The sequence below is a fragment of the Larimichthys crocea genome, chromosome III, assembly GCF_000972845.2.
Source record: "Larimichthys crocea isolate SSNF chromosome III, L_crocea_2.0, whole genome shotgun sequence".
Lineage (NCBI taxonomy): Eukaryota > Metazoa > Chordata > Actinopteri > Sciaenidae > Larimichthys > Larimichthys crocea.
The window spans coordinates 16640092-16657309 of NC_040013.1; the positions used below are offsets into that span (position 1 = coordinate 16640092).

Sequence of the window (17218 nt, forward strand, 5' to 3'; positions counted from 1 at the left end):
AGATTAGATTTTCTGGGTATATTCTTTTGTGACACACCACAACATCTGCTAGTCATCCCAGCTGAGGTCAAACAACATGCCAAACAGTTAGAGGTCAAAGGTCAAAGCCACACATTAAGACCTGCACCTTTGTAAACTGCAGTGTACACATGGGAATTTGATGTATTTTCTCGTGCATGTACTCATTGTACACTGTGAGATTAAAATGGTATATTCCTTTCACTCATAAAGATGTATATTTATATTTAATCAATGAATATTAAGTCTCTAGTTAGCTTGTTATCAGTTGATTAAAAGGTGATGTTTGGTCAGTCCCATCTTTAGCTGGATTTAAGTGTGGATGTAGTGTACACATGTTGATTGTCATGGGATCACTGAGGTTGCAGGTCACCATCAGGAAACTATTCAATAACCAATTTGCTGCAGCTGGCATGACGTCCACGCTGCAGCTGAAAACAATTGTTTGCGGAATGGCTAAAATGCACTTTAGATGTAAAAAAAACATACATGACATTTGAAAATAAACTTTATTGACACTTTTCATGTCTTATACATGATGCTATTGCACATATAATTTAATGTATTTAATGCTATACATGAATGAGTCACATTTCTTTGCAAACGTCGCATTCGCTGAAATTGAAAACACTTGGAACAGAAAATAATAAGTCTGTCATTGCTCTGCTATGTGCTACCCATGTCACAAGCTGTTTCGAGACATGATTTTGGAACATAAATCGTATAACACATCATAAAAATGTATTTTTTCATACTCAGGCAATGCTCTCTCTCTTCTAACATTGTGAGTTTGACCCTGTGTGTGGCGCAATTTTTCCATGACACCTTCCTGTGTCCTGTATGCCACATGTACTCTAGACTTGTGACTTATGAGCAGGGCGGCAGTATTTTTACTTTATGTAAGCAGGGGACTTAAAACGGAAAGCCTAGGGGCTCGAGTTGGCTTATAACCAAATCCCATCCAGTCAAATCTTCTTACATCTCCCACCCATTTGCCGGGGACATATGTTTCAAATTTTGAAAACACTACTTGCAATTTTAAAAAAGCAACTAGTAATTCTGACTGCTAAAAAAAAAAAAAGTAGTATTTAAGTCCCATAAATATAAATAAATTATATTTGCAACCTAATATCTATTCACATAATGGCCAAAGTAAAAGAAGGTGAGCTAAATATCCTTATAGTATATACAGTATAAATACTTATAATAAAATACAAATATGTTCTCTTCTTAAAATAGCTTTCTGTATCTCTCCCTCTCTCTTCTCCCTATATATATATATATATATATATATATATAATATATATATATATATATATATATATAGTTTATAAAAATAATAACTGCACAACAGAAGTCCCTCATGTGTGAACGCATACTCATGCACATACACACACTGTACAATAACACATCCAGACAAACATTCATATATGCTTCAATAGCCCTGGAGGTCTAGCAGATAACACACGTCTTTGACTTCCCGCCATCCTGACCTGTGAAAGGAACAAACAAGAAAGACAATTAGAGATGGGTGACGATGCAAATATTAAGACGAGCAGGATGAACAGGAGGGATGCACTGACCGTCTCCACCTTCCAGCTTTTTCTTCGCGTCTTCTATCGCCTTCATCTTGGCCTCATGTACGTCTGCGAGGGCTCTCCATTCTCCCCTGTTCACATTCAGTCCATTGAACATGGGGGAGATCTCTGTGTGGAAGCGAGAAAACTCCTACAAACATACAGGAACATTTTTTTATACTTTTTTCAATTCTCATGCGTGTTTGTGTTTATAAAAAAAGAATGATGTTTTATTGGTTTCTAAGTACCTTGTACACAAAGGAGCAGACAAAGTCGATGAAACCGCACTGCATCTTAGGCAGCTCAGCAGCATGATTTCTGTCCATCATCGGCTACAGAAGAAGAAGCAGAGGTGATGACTGATGATTATGTTTATTGTTATAACGTTATAAGAACATAAACAGTGCATGCAACATACTAAAAAAAAGAGAAATCTTACAATTGGCTGTTGGTCGAGGACTGTCCTTTCCAGATCTCCCTGCTCCCAAAATTCTGCTGCCACCATTAGAGCGACCTAAAACCATCAAAACCAGTAGAACAATGAGAACAATTGGGAGAATGATGCTTTGTAACCACGTTACAAGTCTGTAGACAAGATCATACCTTGCTCTGAACCTCCCATGGCTTTGTAATGGCTGACAAGTCACAAGCTGTCATCATCATTGCCCTAAGGGATAAACACAACACCATGAGAGAACATTTTTGAAAGACAGCTAGACCACTATCATAAAACAAGTATTTAAGTGATAAACTATGCATTTACATCACAATTTCCTTCCTGGTTGGATTGTTGGAGATGTAGTTGATCTTCTCCTTCTCATCTGGAACGGCCTCCATTGAATCCACGATTTTCTGGAACATTGTTCTCTTTCTGAAAGACAAGAAAGCTGTCAGATCTTTTTGAAAGTCCTTGAAAATCTTTAATAGGGTTAGGGTTGTGTTTGTGTTTGAGTTTGGGTTAGTGATTGTAACACTCCCCATGCTGTCTGATCACTCACATGGTTTGGGATAAAGAGACAAACGTTAATGTTGAATGTGGGACAAACAGTTACTAGATACTTTGATGGAACAAAACTTCTTACTTGAAGTAGAGGGCGAGATCAGTAGCAATGATGCAAACTTCAAACAGATGCTGCACCGTCTCAAACTGGCGCTTCTGAAGGTTTTGGAAGATATTCAGGTTCTGTGAACAACAGCAGAAGAAAGATTTTAGTATGAAAAACTTTTGACTTTCTTCAGTTTCAATCCACAACTACTGTTAAACACATAAATAATAAAATATAAGAACCCACCTCATCCTCCATCAGTGTCTTACTGTACTCAAGATGATGTCGCTCCATGATTGAGGTGCTGTGCAGTTTTGCCAGTGGGGATAAACTCCTAAAAGAGTGCACCAAAACAAGAGCTTATGAGTCAGATTTTTTAATGTCGTCTTCAATTTCTCACCATCAGTTTGTAAATTGATTGTCACCCGATAATAAGCCACAAAAATCTTACTTTGTCTGGTAGAGATTGTTGGTTCCTCTGTGGTCAATATCGTGGCAGAATCCGGCAGCAACCATGGCAAAGGCCTCGAGATCAGAGTAATACTTCTTCAGTTTACCTGTCTATTGAGGAGCAAAGAGAATGAGTCTGTGCTATAACAAACACTATAGCAAGTAATAAAACAATATTAGTTTGAGATGTTAAACTCACTAGCAGCAGAGAGAACATGGTTTGTCCAACGTTGAAGCCGTGCCTCCAGTTGTGGTAGGTGATGTCACGGTATCCCTTGCGAACGGTGTACATCCATCGTGTCAGAATCTGCACGACAGGCGTGAAAAAATGGACAAAACAGAGCTGCAATGAGTCTTTGTGTTTGCACCACATAAATGTCTTTGAAGGTTACACAGCAACTCAGATCAGCCAAAGTGAACCTTGTGAAATATATAAAACAAAAGAAGCTTAATTCAAGTGCCAATTGAGTTAGACCTCAGAGGGAATGTGCTGCCCTGACGGACAGTCAGAGGGACTTTTTAACGACTACAATATCTCTGCTCCATACCTCAGCTGGTACTTTGAACTTCTCTACCACCCCTAGCTCAAAGAAGCAGCGGATGCCACACTTGATGAGTTCCACCTCTGACAATGGGAAGTCACTGAAGCGGAACTCATGCAGCTCCACGGTCTTGGCATCGGGGATGGTGGTTTTCTGCATGTCGGAAAGAAACAGTCAGTTTGCTATCATAAACACATTAATGAGAAACATTGCACTCTTCCTATCATGGTGCTTACCAACAGTTTGTACATCTCCTTCTGATCACAGTCTTCTGGAGCAGAGCCAAACTTGTCTTGAGTGTTCTGTGGGGAAATAATAATAATAAAAAATGATAAGGGAGCTTGATATACTATGATTTCAGTCTGATTGAAGTTATATCAGACCAGCTTACCAGAATGGTCTGCACATCCTTCAGTGTGGCCTTTGTCTGGTACATGAGCACTTCCTGGGCGATATCTTTTCTCCACTCTGTCCTGTTTAGTTTGTCGTATGTGTCGCTATTCAGAGTGGACCAGCCAAGGAACTGAGTTAAAGCCTGGTGAGAAAAACAAAACAATCCATTAAATTCTGTAAATTATGTGTCTAATATGTACTATTATGTACTATGTACTATAATTCTTATGTACAAGCTAGAGCTTAATATTAAGTTGGAAAAATAGGTAAAATAAAAAAGACGTGATTAACAATAATATTTTAAATACATTATATATATATAGTTCATTTTAATTCATATAAATTACCTTAAAATAAATTGTGAACATATTATAACAGTATTAGAAAATAATTATAATGGGAGGCTTATAAAGCTTAAAGCTTATAAAGATTTTTAAAAAAGATATATTTTTTCGTACCTCTGTAATTTGTTCATCATTCTCGTCGAATGGTTTGCCATCCTTTCTGTTGAAGAAAGTGGCAACGCCCACAATCTCTTCCTTTTTGTTGACAATCGGGAGTGAGAGGACATTTTTAATCCTCCACCCAGTCTCATCCACTGCTTCTTTCTGTCAAATGAATCAAAAAGAATATCCAGATTAATTCATTGAACGGCCATGTTGTAAAAAACAGTGAATTTCATTGACTGGCAGTTGTCAGTGAAGAAGAAGTTCTCACCTGAAATGCAAAGTATTCGTCTGCCGCAGCATTCATCATGTTGCAGATCTAGATGAAGTACAGAAATTATTACACGTGGAATAACTTCATTGAGCAGATCAGCAGAAAAATGACAAACATGAAACTTACAAATCCATTCTCAGCCACATATGATGGGAGTCCACTGACCAGAGCCCAGTGGTCGGCAGGAGGGCCACTGTGAATTCAGGGAGCATGAGCAACTGCACATCCCCTTATACGACTAAGAATAATTAAAATTATGCCAATAAAGTTGTATAATTGGGCTAGATAGCGGTGCTACAGTATATCTCCATACTTACGGGATAACTTTAATCTCCTCTTTGTCTTCCAGCAAGTAGTCAATAATCTTGTAGAAGTTGATTTCCTAAATGTTTTAAGCACAGAAGAATGTAATATGAGATTTTTTTTAATTCTTCACAAAATGGCAGATGAGAATAATTTTACAAACCCAGCATTGGACTTACTCTGCCATCAGGTGTCTTGGGGCCCTTATATGGCTCCTGTTCTCCTAGTTTGATTGGCCACTCATCAAAGAATTCCTGTTAAAGAAAAGTCCAAAATTATGTTATTTCTATAAATTATGTTATGTGTATTTGCAATACTTTCTATACTGTATATACATAATTGGTGAAATTAATTTATTGTCAGTAAAAGTAGAACTCAAAGTTAAAGTTGTTTTTTTAAAAACTCTTTCTTCTACACACCTTTTCTTTGGTCATGTCCAAGAGTCCCACAGAGTATCTCTCACATTTGATATATGTCCTCACTGTGTACAAGGCTTTGTGAAACTGCCTCTCAATATCCGTCAACTCTTCAAAAACTTTGCTGGCTGACCACAGCAACACCTATAACAAGGAAAAGCACCATTGCTCATTACATTTTCACGAACATTTGATACATTCTATTCTATTTCTTGTTTTTAGCACAGCTTGAAAATGAAGAACGCTTCCAAAATATGTTTGTCTTGAAAAAATACAAGTGAATTTATTACTGTGTGTTTTTACCTGGCTTCTCCTGGACTCTACATCCCACATGCAAGCAAGGTGGGCTTGGACAATGACCACATTAGCAAAGTTCACATATTTAGTGAAGAGCTGCAATGAAAGAACAAAGAATCATGTTTCTTTATGAATCACAGTCATGTGTTTAAAAATTAGTCACTTCCTCTGACAGATCGTCACTTGGATGACCTCTAGAGTCACAAGGAGGCTATGAAACAAGGCACACACAAAAAATGTATGACCTTCCCCCCCTTAAAAGGATTATAAGTTGAGCTTTCATAATAGTGACCCAAAGTACCAAGTCAAGCTTTAAATATACAGGTCAGAGACAGGAAGCTGGTAAGCTAAAATTGGCCATTTTACTTTGCAAGTCAAGACAAGGATATGGCCCTCATCCTGAATTTGTCTGTCTACGACATGTAGTAAACGCCTGCAGCCAAACTAAGTGCAGTCTTGTTTGATTTTTTCTTGTGAGTCATTCTGGCAAAAACACTAATAGTCACTGTAAAAGCCGTTATTAAATATCCACTCACCTCCTGATCACCCTTTGAGAACGCATCAGCACCTTGTTTGTTGAGTGCCATGATGATACCAACGGGCTCATTTCCATTCATCACGGGAGCAGTGATCATGCATTTGGTGGTGTATTTGGTCTGTTTATCCACAAAGTCGCAGAAACGAGAGTTCTGAAAATAATAAGGAGAATGGTTAAAGATGAGATGAATTTAAAAGAGCAGATCAACAATCTATTTTTGAATGCTATTAGGTTAAAAATCAGCATAAGACAAGACACATGAAAGCAAAATGATAGGCGTTTGTCATTATTTGTAAATTGTAGGTTGATAGCTCCCATGCCACTAAAACATTGTGATAATAGGTTAAAAGTAACTGATTTTGAATACATGTTAGAAGATAAATCCACTGTATGTTTTCTCAGATGTCTCATCAGTAATCAGCCTGGTTTATTTCATTAGTTTTTTTCTGAATTCAGAGTTCAGTTGTCATCTTGTGTCATTCGCTCACCTTCTTAACATCAGCAACATTCTGAGGCTTCTTGGAGTGTGCCGTATATCCAACAATCCCCATGTCGGTGGGAAATACAATCTCTACATTGGGGTTCACAATATTTTTTTCAAACGGAGAATTGTGTGTCACATCGAAGAGGATCGTGGACAGCTCGGGTACTCCATTACGAGCCCTGTAGCCAAAGTAGCTGCAGCGATCAGCCTGGATCAGCAGAGCAATCCTCTGGAGAATTTTATGCAGAGATTTCTCCATCGGGTTGGTGCCTTGCATCTCCTTTAAGAGCTCAAATATGAACTCAGCCTCCTGGATAGTGGAGACATCCTTGTAAGAGGCTGGGTCTTTGACCTGGACCTGGTTGTTAAAGGCAGCAGTGATCACCTCTGCCTTGACCTTCTTTTCGTAGTACTCCTTGGCAAACTGTGGGTTGTTGTCAAGGAACTTCTCTATAGTATCTTTGTCTCCCATGTTGTCCAAGTTTAGATGAACAATCCCTTCTGTAACTGCACAAAGATGCTCCTCTTAGACGAGTGAAGCTGGATGGTGGAGAGAGCAGAGGGAGGAGTAAAGGTGGCCTCCAGAAGATGTGGCAGTGCAGACCCTACTGAGACATCTCCTGAACTCCTTGGTGGACACAGGACCAAAGCTACAGTTCCAACACCTTCCCCAACAGAAGGTAGCGAGTGGCTTACTGGGTAAGGGGATCCCAGGGGGCACTAATAACTAGTGACGCAAGAGTCATAAAGCCCCCTGAGCTTTCTTAACTTGTAAATCCAGTCACTTGTCATTTTCATGGGGCCAATCCCCTTACAAGTAATAACTGAGTTATAACACCTGCAGTATGATCTGCACTGCAGAAGAGGTTAACATGCAAGAAGTCCAGACTGCAATAATTCTCCTGAATTTATCTGAAGACAAACTGAGATCAGTGGATCATCTTCTTTGTACCTAAATGTGTAGCACAAAGGTCAAAAAAGTGTTATTAATTTTAAAAAGTAGCAAACACCGTGGTGGAAAGATGGGGTGTATGATTTTAGGAGGATAAGGATAATACCATAATAATACCGGGCAAAGAAGGTCGGAGAAGCCATTGATCACTTGATAAAAGCTGTTTTTAAGTGTCTTATGATGCCTGAGAGGCTTTGTATGAGACAGTGATTAATGATATGACACCTGGCAAACTGAAATAACTGCACGTACAAGTACAGACAGCCAGAAGTACTTTGGTCTAATTCATCTACAGGCACTCCTCCAGAAAAAAAAAATAAAATTGTGTGTTTATGCGGCTTTCTGGGACAACTTCTGTTAGATAGCAGCTACATTTAACCACTTACAGGATTAAGTGAGATTGTTATCTGCTGATTGAAGTTTAATTACTCTTTTTGGCAGGCAAATGGCCATCTGTCAGTATGATCTAGGTATAAGACAAGATTGTTTACTTTTACAACGGATGATGATGGAAAAGGCTATGGCGTCATTAAAAAAATAATTAAAAAAGAAGTCTTTTAAATAAGGTCCTCCAAGTTTTTTTTTTCTTCACAATAACACTTGAAATTGAATTTATATTAGTAAATTTATCAATTCATTAACTAGTTTCTGAACAATTAAGATGCTTCAGACGTTTTAGGATGCATAGCACTCATCAATATTGCAATTTTAGGCATCAGATTATTCTAAAATAACAAAAAAAAAAAATTATTTCAGCTCAAAATAATATATACTTTACTGTTTGGGTGTAAGGGAAGAAACAAAACAAAAAGAAACAAGTGAAAAACAAAATCTTTTATAAAATTACCTCTCTTTATAGTTTTTGCTCTCTCAGAGGTGTTTCAGTCTTAAAATATGAGAGAAATTCACCTGCTCAGGAGTTTAATAAGCAAGCAAATATTATATCTTACATGTGATGTATACTGTGTGTCGTTTATTAATATTAACCAAACGTGTGAATGTGCTGTATGCTTAATGTTTAAATCTTCTATTTGATGGGACAATGATGATAATAACGAATGTATGCCTTGTGTTCAACCCCTGCCACAAGGTGCTACCTCACAGCTACAGCAGAGCCTACGCCAGCTGCTCTTGAACTGGCAGACGGAGTAGAGGATGGGGTTGAGGGCTGAGGTGGTCATTGTGAAAGTTACCATCCAGAAGAACATGGTAGAGGAGATATTTAGGTAAGCCAGGAAGTTCCTGGCCAGGATGAGGAAGATGGAGATAAATATTGGGCTCCACATGATTAAGAAAGAGAGCACAAGGACCAGAAGAGTGCGGAAGAGCTTCATATCCTGGCGGGAGATGTGGTACTCAACTGCTGGCTGACTCTCTCTGGGTCGAACCCTTCGCCTGCAACTCTTAGCAATCTATAAAACAAATAAAATAATATTACACAACACTGGTATTCTGTACTTTAGGACATTATATAATGTTGATTAAAAAAGATACAATACATTTATGTAACCTGATTGATCTGCATATGCATTTACACAAAGAGCATGATGTGCTTTATGTTTGCCTGAATCCCAGAATCCCAGAGCTAAAATCACATTTTCTATTGTTTGTTTCAGTTTAATGTCCATTGGTAGAACCGGTTGCCTAATTTAATGTTGACAGTTGATAGCGCAAAGCTCTTAACCACCCTCCCCTCCCCCTAACAAAGCACACATATCTCTGTTCCCACGATGTCAAAGGAGTGACTAATACTCACAGATGGCACAATGAGAAATGTCAATATGTCTGTTAATAAATGGGCACCACTAGACATGTGAGAAATAAACATTCATTATCGAAAGCACAAAATGTACGAAATCAATGTGAGGTCAAAATGATGTAAGAAACAAATGAAAAATTCCCTTTGAGTTTCTAATAAGGCTGGTGATCTTTATCCTTCAACAAACACATCGATGACCCACTTTATTAACAGGAACATGGGCATTGTAGTTTATTCCAGTCCATCTTAAAGGCACATCCTGCTGCTGTAAATACTTAGAGCACCAAATGTGTATTAATCCACAACCAACAAACACACAATTTACTCCTGTTTTGAACAACGTTTGTTAAAAGCTGAATATTTTATGAAATTAGCCTGAATGATATAGGGTTTATTGATGTTGATACTGATTTTAAAGAAGGAAATTCACAGATTACTGACATGGCTGTTTCTGAATTTCTGAACTGACCTTTTCTATGTGGGGTGTGCTCCAATACTACAAAGCAAAGGCACTCAGGTGATTTGAATTTTTAAGCTTCCTTAATTTGTTAGATAATTTAACATGTACATTGTCAGTGACAGGGCAGTACAATGTATGGATGTATGCATAGATTAGATGTAGTAATACATTCCACAGGATTTTAAACAGTAGGAAAAACACAGACACAACCAGCCTCATCCTTTCAAAATATGTCCCTGATCCTAAAAAAAAACATGATTATCTTTTGCACAGTCCCTTACTTCACTTCCTGACAGCACAATAGACTCACCTGTAATATTTTGCTGTAACTGACAACGATTATTAATCCTGGGAGAAGGAAGCACAGAACAGCGAAGGCTACAATCCAGATAATCTCTAAAGTTGTGTCAGGCCACTTCAGCGTACAAATGAGGACACTTTCCTGTGGAAATACAAAAACAAACAGACAAAAAAATACATTAATGACGGGGACAATGAGTATTCCTTTCATCCATCCATCAATCCATCCATACCTGCTCTGAGTAATTCACTTTCATCACAGTGAAGAACAGACTGAGGGGTAAGGTAGCGAGTGCAGAAAAGGCCCAGATGAAGAAGAGGGTGGCAGTCACCATCTTGGGGTTTAAAGTGGACACAGTCTGCAGGTGAAGGATAGCCTGGACCCTCTCCACACTGATGGAGGTCAGGGTAGAGATGATGACACAGCCACTCATACAGATGATATATAGAACAATGTGACAGGCTGCACACCCCAACCTCCAGGAAACAGTCCACCGCACCACCACGATCAACGGGATCATGCTGACAAACAGCAGGTCGGCCACAAACAAGTTGAGGGTCAGGATGGTCTTATTGGTCAACAGTCTGCGTTCCCGGGTTACCAGTGCTGCAGCTCCTGCATTTGCTGCCACGGAGACCATGAAGACAGCAGTGATAGCCAGAGTCTCAACAATGATGGAGGCATCTGAGTGGTGCAGCTCAGAGAAGAACGAAAAATAAGAGATGTTCCTTAAGTGGAGTAAGTTACTGTGACGGTTAATATCCATATAGACTGAAAAAGGTGATCTGAATCAGAGGTGCGTACTGAGGTGGTAAGACATAAAGTCATACCAGAAAATGGGAGGAGGAGGAGAAAGAGGAGGAGGGATGGAGGGTGGTGACTAACCTTTGTGATACTGTTTGATCCACCTTCTAACTGAAGGGGAGCAAACATTAAAACAAGATGTTCTTTGTGATTTTGTCTTTCACCGTGTAGTTAAACATCATTTTATTCTGTGCTACCTCAGCCACATGTGCACTCTCCCAACAATATCAGTTAGATTTACACACTGTGAATTACATCTTTAGGAATAGCCTAACATTAACACGGTACTCTGTGCTGTTGACTGGGATTGACACGACTTTCGCGTGGGTTAATCTAACATTCTAATCCTCAATCAATGCAACTGTTAAACAGTACTACTGGTTAACAGTCTTACTAACAATCACAAATTAGCTTCTGAGATCTTATTAGTTTGACACCACTTTTATTTACGTTGTGTGAATTAGATTACCAGGTTTACTTCCTGATAATCTACAGCACTAGCATAGCAGTAGTGTTAAGGAAGAGGAAAAATGTACCTAGAATTTACCTTAGAAATATTTGTTTTGCGAATAAACTAACAAACATCTGATTTTTGTGAAGTTTTCTAGTCATGGCTTGTGTTAATAACCTACAAAGCCACAAGAGAAACACCCTCCTGGCTATAGGCCTGCCTCTCAGACAGGCTAAACTCATGTTTTGTTTCCATTTCCATATGAAAAGTTCCTGAAAGGCACAGCAAGTTATGAGACGTCTAAACCATATTAACATCTTTTTCTAAAGCCGTTAGCCTAGGTTAACCCATGGTGTCAATCTCTTTCAAAGCACAGACCTTTGACTCTCCATATTGCTCGCTAGCAATACTAATCCACATCCTTAAATAGCACAGGAAAGGGATTAACTTACACAAGCTGTTTTGAGCTATTCATCTGGTTTGTACAGTGTGACACCTAGAAGGGGTCAAGAACCTACAGCAGCATGATATGACACACACAAATTGGTCATAAATCAAGTGAAATTTTGACCTGATGGTGGCACTAGATGTATATTCATGAAACCACCAAAGTAGAATTTGACCTTGAGGGATGCTTAAATATTTGTAGCATATTTCAGGCAATCCATCCAACAGTTGTCAAGATATCTCACTTAAAACCAGAAATGTGAACCTCATGGTGGCGCTAGACAAAAAGTCAGGAGATTACCAAAGTGGGTAAGATAAATGTGGCTTAAAATGAGCTAATTAAAGCTTTGTGACTTCATTTTAAATACTCGGTGCACAACCTCAGCAACTCGACACTGTAGTTTATTAGAATAACTTGAACATCTGGTTACACAGTATACGTAAAATCCATATTACAGAAGATACAGAACTGAAGAAGCCTGCTCAGCTCAGTCTAGACAGATTTCTATGTGGTTTATCAGCTCTTGGTAGTGACTGGCAGGATACTCGGCATGGCAGCTGGGGCACTCCAGGAAGCTTTCATTCAGCAAGCTGGTGGGAGGGGAGGATGTCAGGACATCTCCAGAGGACACGGGCTGTGGGTGTGCCACTTCACACGAGCTGTGATCCTGCTTGTCTCTCTGATGTACAGTATACATATAACAGTCATCCATTAGATATGGTTCATAAGACTTTTCAAGTAGCATCTATCTATCTATCTATCTATCTATCTATCTATCTATCTATCTATCTATCTATCTATCTATCTATCTATCTATCTATCTATCTATCTATCTACATGTATCTATCTATCTATCTATCTTTGTTTTCTGATGTAGGCAGATGTTTTTAGCAAATAAATCGGATAAACCCACTCTACACTATCTATCTAGCACCAAACCAGCCAGAGACAAGACTCCAAATAAATTATCATGTTTATCTGTATCTGTTGGATGTGTCAATAGGTTATTGTTTACCATATCAACTTCAGATAATATGTACTCTTAGGCTACTATGACCCTCCCCCCTAAGTGCCCAAATAATTAATTAATGTAGCTTTAAGGCTCAAACTGATGAAATTAGCATACATCAATTATCAATCTAGACCTTTACACGATATATGCCAACCTGTTCTGTCACACGATCGATTTTTTTTTTTAGGGTCTTCAGAACTCTCATAGATTGCCTCTTTAAATATGAAGAATCCTGCCTCTCACCCTCAAGGTCTTGTGAAGAAATCTTGATCTAAAAATTAAAAAAGTTTGCATTTCAATGGTGCATTACAACTATAGTACCGGTATATGTGTGGAAAAAATAAGTTTCAAATGTGAAGAGTCTGTTGCTTTTGTGAGGACATTTTCCTTTTAGAAGGAAAGCAAAGAGGTCAAAATGTGTGACGTGCCGACATCCAATGGATGAGTCATGCTTATAATCACAAGAACAGACTGGTGGACATGAGTCATCCACCCCCCTCAAAATGTAATTAATCTGTGCCATTATCAAGACGGATAGATCAGCATCCGTCAATTTATAGTTAAGGTTTTATTCAAGTCAGAGAGATAGGGCCCTGTTGCTCCAGGTCTGCTATCTTTTCCTGTTCTTCATGGTGACACTTTAACATGAACTTTTGACAGAGGAGGGATGTTTTTTTTTTTACATTTTATCTTCAGTGTATGACTTAAATTTTTACTACTTACTGTACTGAATGAATGGTTCAATAGCAACGTACCTCAAGGTTGGCCGACCTACGTTTCTCCTGATCTAGTCTGTTTTGGAGGTCACTGATCTCATCCTTTACTTGTTGTTCTTCATCCTCAGTGCCATGATCATCTTCTGGTGCACCTTCTTTGCTCAGTTTTTCAGCACAGAACTGCTGCTTGAGCTCCTCCACCTCACTCTCGATTTCCTTGCACCTACACATCAAATGGGCTATGATATAGCTGACTGTCCTTCTAACTGTCTGGACCATGTTATTTATTTTTTTAAGACATACCAGTTTTGGGTTTTTATCAGTTCGTGGTGGGTTATGTCCACCTGCTCCCTGTGCACCTCCAGCACATCTTTTGTTTTCTGTAAAAGCTTTTCATAGTGCTCCTGCGTCTCGCTTATTTGCACCTTCTCTGGAATGAGAGAAGCAGAAGACGAAAAGAAAAGAGAAAATTACACATCGACATACATTAACAAAGATGTTAGACACAGCCTTAAACATTCATCATGTAGTAAGAAATACATGATTCTGACTGCAGATAATGGGCTACTACAGGGCAATCTTGATATCTTATAAACCTTGTTGTGACAGTCTGTTGCCCTTGTTGCCCCAGTTGTGAGTGCCCGCTGCCCACTGTCCTTCTGGCTCACCATCTGAATGGTCCACATTGTGCTGCTGTGAGCGGGACTGATTGGCTTCGTCCAACTGCTTCTCCAGCCATGACATTCTGGCCAGAATTGCCCTCACATAGGCCTCTCTCTGCTGGTCATATTCCAGCCACTGCTTGTTCTTCTCCAAGGCCTCGGGGGATTGAATAAAAGAATGAGAAGCACATAACAGAGGAAGACAGAAAGAGAGTTGTGCCAGTGGGATGGCTTGAAAGCAAAAACACTCAGCAAGACTGTATACTGTACACTGGCACACACCCTCCCTTAGAAACTTTGTAACTAGAAACAGAAAGATGGAGTAGGCAGAAAAATACAAACATCCACACAACACTTACATCAGTGAGGAGATTTTGGAGCTTTATTACACTGTTGGTCGAGGCCAATTCATCTGAAGCAGAACCCTATTTGACAACAGGAACATACAGACTTTACCCAACTGCTTTAAAAAAAGAGAGAACATTGTGACGTGTCATAATATAGGTACAGTGATGATGATTTGACATGATTTAGAGCATCAAATTTCCATGTTATGATGTCCACAATGTCCAGAGTGTCACTATGAGGGTATGCTCTGTTTAAAGAAGTGTGTCTGTATGCAGAACAGTTACTCCTCCTCTAAACGTAAGACTGACTCTTAAAAACAACTGCTGCCATCTTGTGGTGCAAAACTGGTAAGAGGCTAGAGGGGCTTGTTTAAGTCAAACATTTTGACATGTCACAATGGAAAAAGCACAGGTGTGAATAATAAAATGAATGGCGGTTGAATTTATTTGCATTGATTTCAGGGTCCTGACATTATCATGACTTACTGAGACACTTGACTAAAGCAAAGTCATCCTTAATGTTATTAATAACACATGCTTTGCCTGCTACAAGTGGAAAGGACCCATTTTGTGCTACAAGCTACACTTAAGATTTAGAGAGAGACTTAAGATTGCATAAAATGTCAGTATTTATTGTGAAGCATCTAACACTGTAATAATTTGAATAATAAATATATGTTTTATAATGAATAATATGTTATTTTTGTTTTGGAAGTGTCAAATATCATGAATTGCAATGGAATAAAAGTAACATTTGTTGTATTTTCTCTTGCTGCAATGGAATAAAAGTAACATTTGTTGTATTTTCTCTTGCTTATAAAGGCACCCAGTTATATTACCCACTTATATTACAACTGAGCCTTGCTATACCTTCTTCGCTGCAACTTTGTTCTCAAGATATTGACACCTAATTGAGACAGCTGTCTTGACTTCTTCAATCTCTCTGCCATAATGGATATACTTCTCTTTCTCCTAATATTCACCTGCTCTGGTGGCAAAGGATGCTTCTCATTTTTGGTCATCAGCTGCCTTAAACTTTCCAACCAGGTAGCTTCAGTACAGAGAAATCTCTGCAAAAAGACAGTAGTAAATAAGTTGTTTCACATGCTCAATACAATACCCTGAATTAAATAACCACCACAACTCTCACTGGCAACATCATTAGGTGCAGTACAGTGTGAGTACCGGAGAAATAGGAAAGTTTACCTCGATTAGCTTATTATGTTTTGAGTGTTGATCGGTCATTTCAGCCAAAGTCTTCTTCAGTGAGGCGTTCTCCTTCCTCAGGCCGCTGATAACCATGCCGAGCTTTGAGGCTTGCTTTTTCTTGTGGTAACCCTTGAAGGATGCCATCTTAACCACCTGTGGACAGATATTATAAGATATTGAAACAAAAATAATATATTTAATGGTTGTCCTTGTATACAGTTTCAAATATAAACATACTGAATGGATACCTGTAGGTTGTTGCCATCAGAAAATGCAGTAATGAGGAAAAACAGAACCAGGCCTTTTACAGTCAGATTCATGATCTGATGCAGTGTTTCTACCTCAGAAAATATTAGGCAGTTTACACAGGAGGCAGGTTTATTACTAATTGGAAGATTATTTACTGTTGACTGTTAACTCCTTAAAGAAACCAGTTCAAGAACCAGAGCTAATTTGTTGGAAAGTGGTACTCTTTTGATCCACACTTCTATTCCTGATCTTTCCCGTTTGGAGTCATGATTTCAGAGTTTTTTAACCACTTATTTCACCTCTACTTACTATCTTTTTGTCATATCTAAGCTCATGTATGCGTGCAATGGACGTAACTACGTAGCAGAATATTGAAACCTATTCATATTGAATACACACTTACCTAATGGAGACTAATGCTAAACTACTGTACATACTGGATGCTGGACTTACTAAGTTAGTAGTTAAGTTAATAAGCAGATGGCTAGTTAACATAAACATATTTTCACACCAACAAAGCTGGTTACGGTTAGCTTGAATACAGTGTTACCATAGAAACGCGGCATAAGCTAATGTAGTGAAATATGACGGAACAATTTATTTATTTTTAAATAACTGTTTCACTAAGTCCACAGTAGTAACAATGTTTATATTTTATTTCTTAGTAATTATTAACGTTACCTTAGATTGAAGTTTTGTGGTGCCTTCAGTACCCTGGCCTAACTAATAACGTTAGGCGCGAAAATTTGAAAATAACAACGTAGCCTGGAAACAGAGGTTTTTTTTTATGACTCAATGGATATGGTGTGTTTATAATTCATAATAATTAATAATAATTGTGTGGCAAATGCTTACTTATTTGGCAAAAATAATGTAAGATAGCACCTTTTTTACGGTACGGCTAGGTTCGTTTCATACGGGCCAGAAAGGCTGCATGACCTCGGCTCACCGCTGGGGGCGCTGCGGTACAAGAAAAGAGCGGACCGACTCAGTTTACCTGGACGGTGGATGCACACATAGTTCATACAAACACACACACACACACACACGTAGTGATGTAAAGC

General features: G+C 38.6%; 3 protein-coding genes across 8 annotated transcripts; all 3 read right to left on the minus strand.

Moving 5' to 3' along the window:
• Window positions 1-1317: 1317 nt before the first annotated feature.
• On the minus strand, window positions 1318-8259 carry LOC104930316 (cone cGMP-specific 3',5'-cyclic phosphodiesterase subunit alpha'-like). The gene is made up of 22 exons (XM_010745069.3): window positions 6789-8259; window positions 6299-6451; window positions 5769-5858; window positions 5469-5609; window positions 5229-5303; window positions 5064-5128; window positions 4873-4939; window positions 4744-4791; window positions 4485-4634; window positions 4025-4168; window positions 3870-3935; window positions 3640-3786; window positions 3291-3398; window positions 3093-3202; window positions 2888-2975; window positions 2678-2778; window positions 2359-2466; window positions 2199-2262; window positions 2035-2109; window positions 1844-1927; window positions 1602-1746; window positions 1318-1511 (listed from the first exon to the last, which is right to left on the minus strand). The coding sequence occupies exons 1-22, from the start codon at window positions 7254-7256 to the stop codon at window positions 1471-1473; spliced, it is 2538 nt and encodes an 845-aa protein (XP_010743371.1). The 5' UTR covers window positions 7257-8259; the 3' UTR covers window positions 1318-1470.
• A 292-nt stretch (window positions 8260-8551) lies between these two features.
• Window positions 8552-11022, minus strand: LOC113745711 (free fatty acid receptor 4). Its single transcript, XM_027278515.1, has 3 exons — window positions 10489-11022; window positions 10266-10397; window positions 8552-9148 (listed from the first exon to the last, which is right to left on the minus strand). The coding sequence occupies exons 1-3, from the start codon at window positions 11020-11022 to the stop codon at window positions 8810-8812; spliced, it is 1005 nt and encodes a 334-aa protein (XP_027134316.1). The 3' UTR covers window positions 8552-8809.
• Window positions 11023-12339: 1317 nt separating this feature from the next.
• On the minus strand, window positions 12340-17027 carry LOC104930324 (centrosomal protein of 55 kDa). 6 transcript variants are annotated; one of them, XM_027277986.1, is made up of 10 exons: window positions 17010-17027; window positions 16836-16919; window positions 15903-16058; window positions 15680-15766; window positions 14709-14774; window positions 14284-14506; window positions 13991-14117; window positions 13727-13910; window positions 13126-13242; window positions 12340-12638 (listed from the first exon to the last, which is right to left on the minus strand). In XM_027277986.1, the coding sequence occupies exons 3-10, from the start codon at window positions 16047-16049 to the stop codon at window positions 12447-12449; spliced, it is 1143 nt and encodes a 380-aa protein (XP_027133787.1). In that variant the 5' UTR covers window positions 16050-16058; window positions 16836-16919; window positions 17010-17027; the 3' UTR covers window positions 12340-12446. The 6 variants fall into 6 exon arrangements, with proteins under 6 accessions (XP_027133787.1, XP_027133788.1, XP_027133786.1 ...); XM_027277987.1 differs by lacking the exons at window positions 16836-16919; window positions 17010-17027 and adding an exon at window positions 16558-16672; XM_027277985.1 differs by lacking the exons at window positions 16836-16919; window positions 17010-17027 and adding an exon at window positions 16154-16240 and having other exon boundaries at window positions 14356-14506.
• Window positions 17028-17218: the final 191 nt, after the last annotated feature.

What these genes read in the sequence shown, in the direction of transcription:
- LOC104930316 (XM_010745069.3), bottom strand. Translation starts at nt 7,256, where the DNA reads ATGGGAGACAAAGATACTATAGAGAAGTTCCTTGACAACAACCCACAG. An exon ending in AGGATGTGCAGACCATTCTG is followed by an intron (nt 3,936 to 4,024) that starts GTAAGCTGGTCT and finishes ATTTCCCCACAG; the next exon opens with AACACTCAAGACAAGTTTGG. An exon ending in AGTTCAAAGTACCAGCTGAG is followed by an intron (nt 3,399 to 3,639) that starts GTATGGAGCAGA and finishes CCTGTCGTGCAG; the next exon opens with ATTCTGACACGATGGATGTA.
- LOC104930324 (XM_027277984.1), bottom strand. Translation starts at nt 16,225, where the DNA reads ATGAATCTGACTGTAAAAGGCCTGGTTCTGTTTTTCCTCATTACTGCA. An exon ending in CTGATAAAAACCCAAAACTG is followed by an intron (nt 13,911 to 13,990) that starts GTATGTCTTAAA and finishes TTTGATGTGTAG; the next exon opens with GTGCAAGGAAATCGAGAGTG. An exon ending in GTAGGTCGGCCAACCTTGAG is followed by an intron (nt 13,243 to 13,726) that starts GTACGTTGCTAT and finishes TTTAATTTTTAG; the next exon opens with ATCAAGATTTCTTCACAAGA.
- LOC113745711 (XM_027278515.1), bottom strand. Translation starts at nt 11,022, where the DNA reads ATGGATATTAACCGTCACAGTAACTTACTCCACTTAAGGAACATCTCT. An exon ending in AAGTGAATTACTCAGAGCAG is followed by an intron (nt 10,398 to 10,488) that starts GTATGGATGGAT and finishes GTATTTCCACAG; the next exon opens with GAAAGTGTCCTCATTTGTAC. An exon ending in GTTACAGCAAAATATTACAG is followed by an intron (nt 9,149 to 10,265) that starts GTGAGTCTATTG and finishes TTTGTTTTATAG; the next exon opens with ATTGCTAAGAGTTGCAGGCG.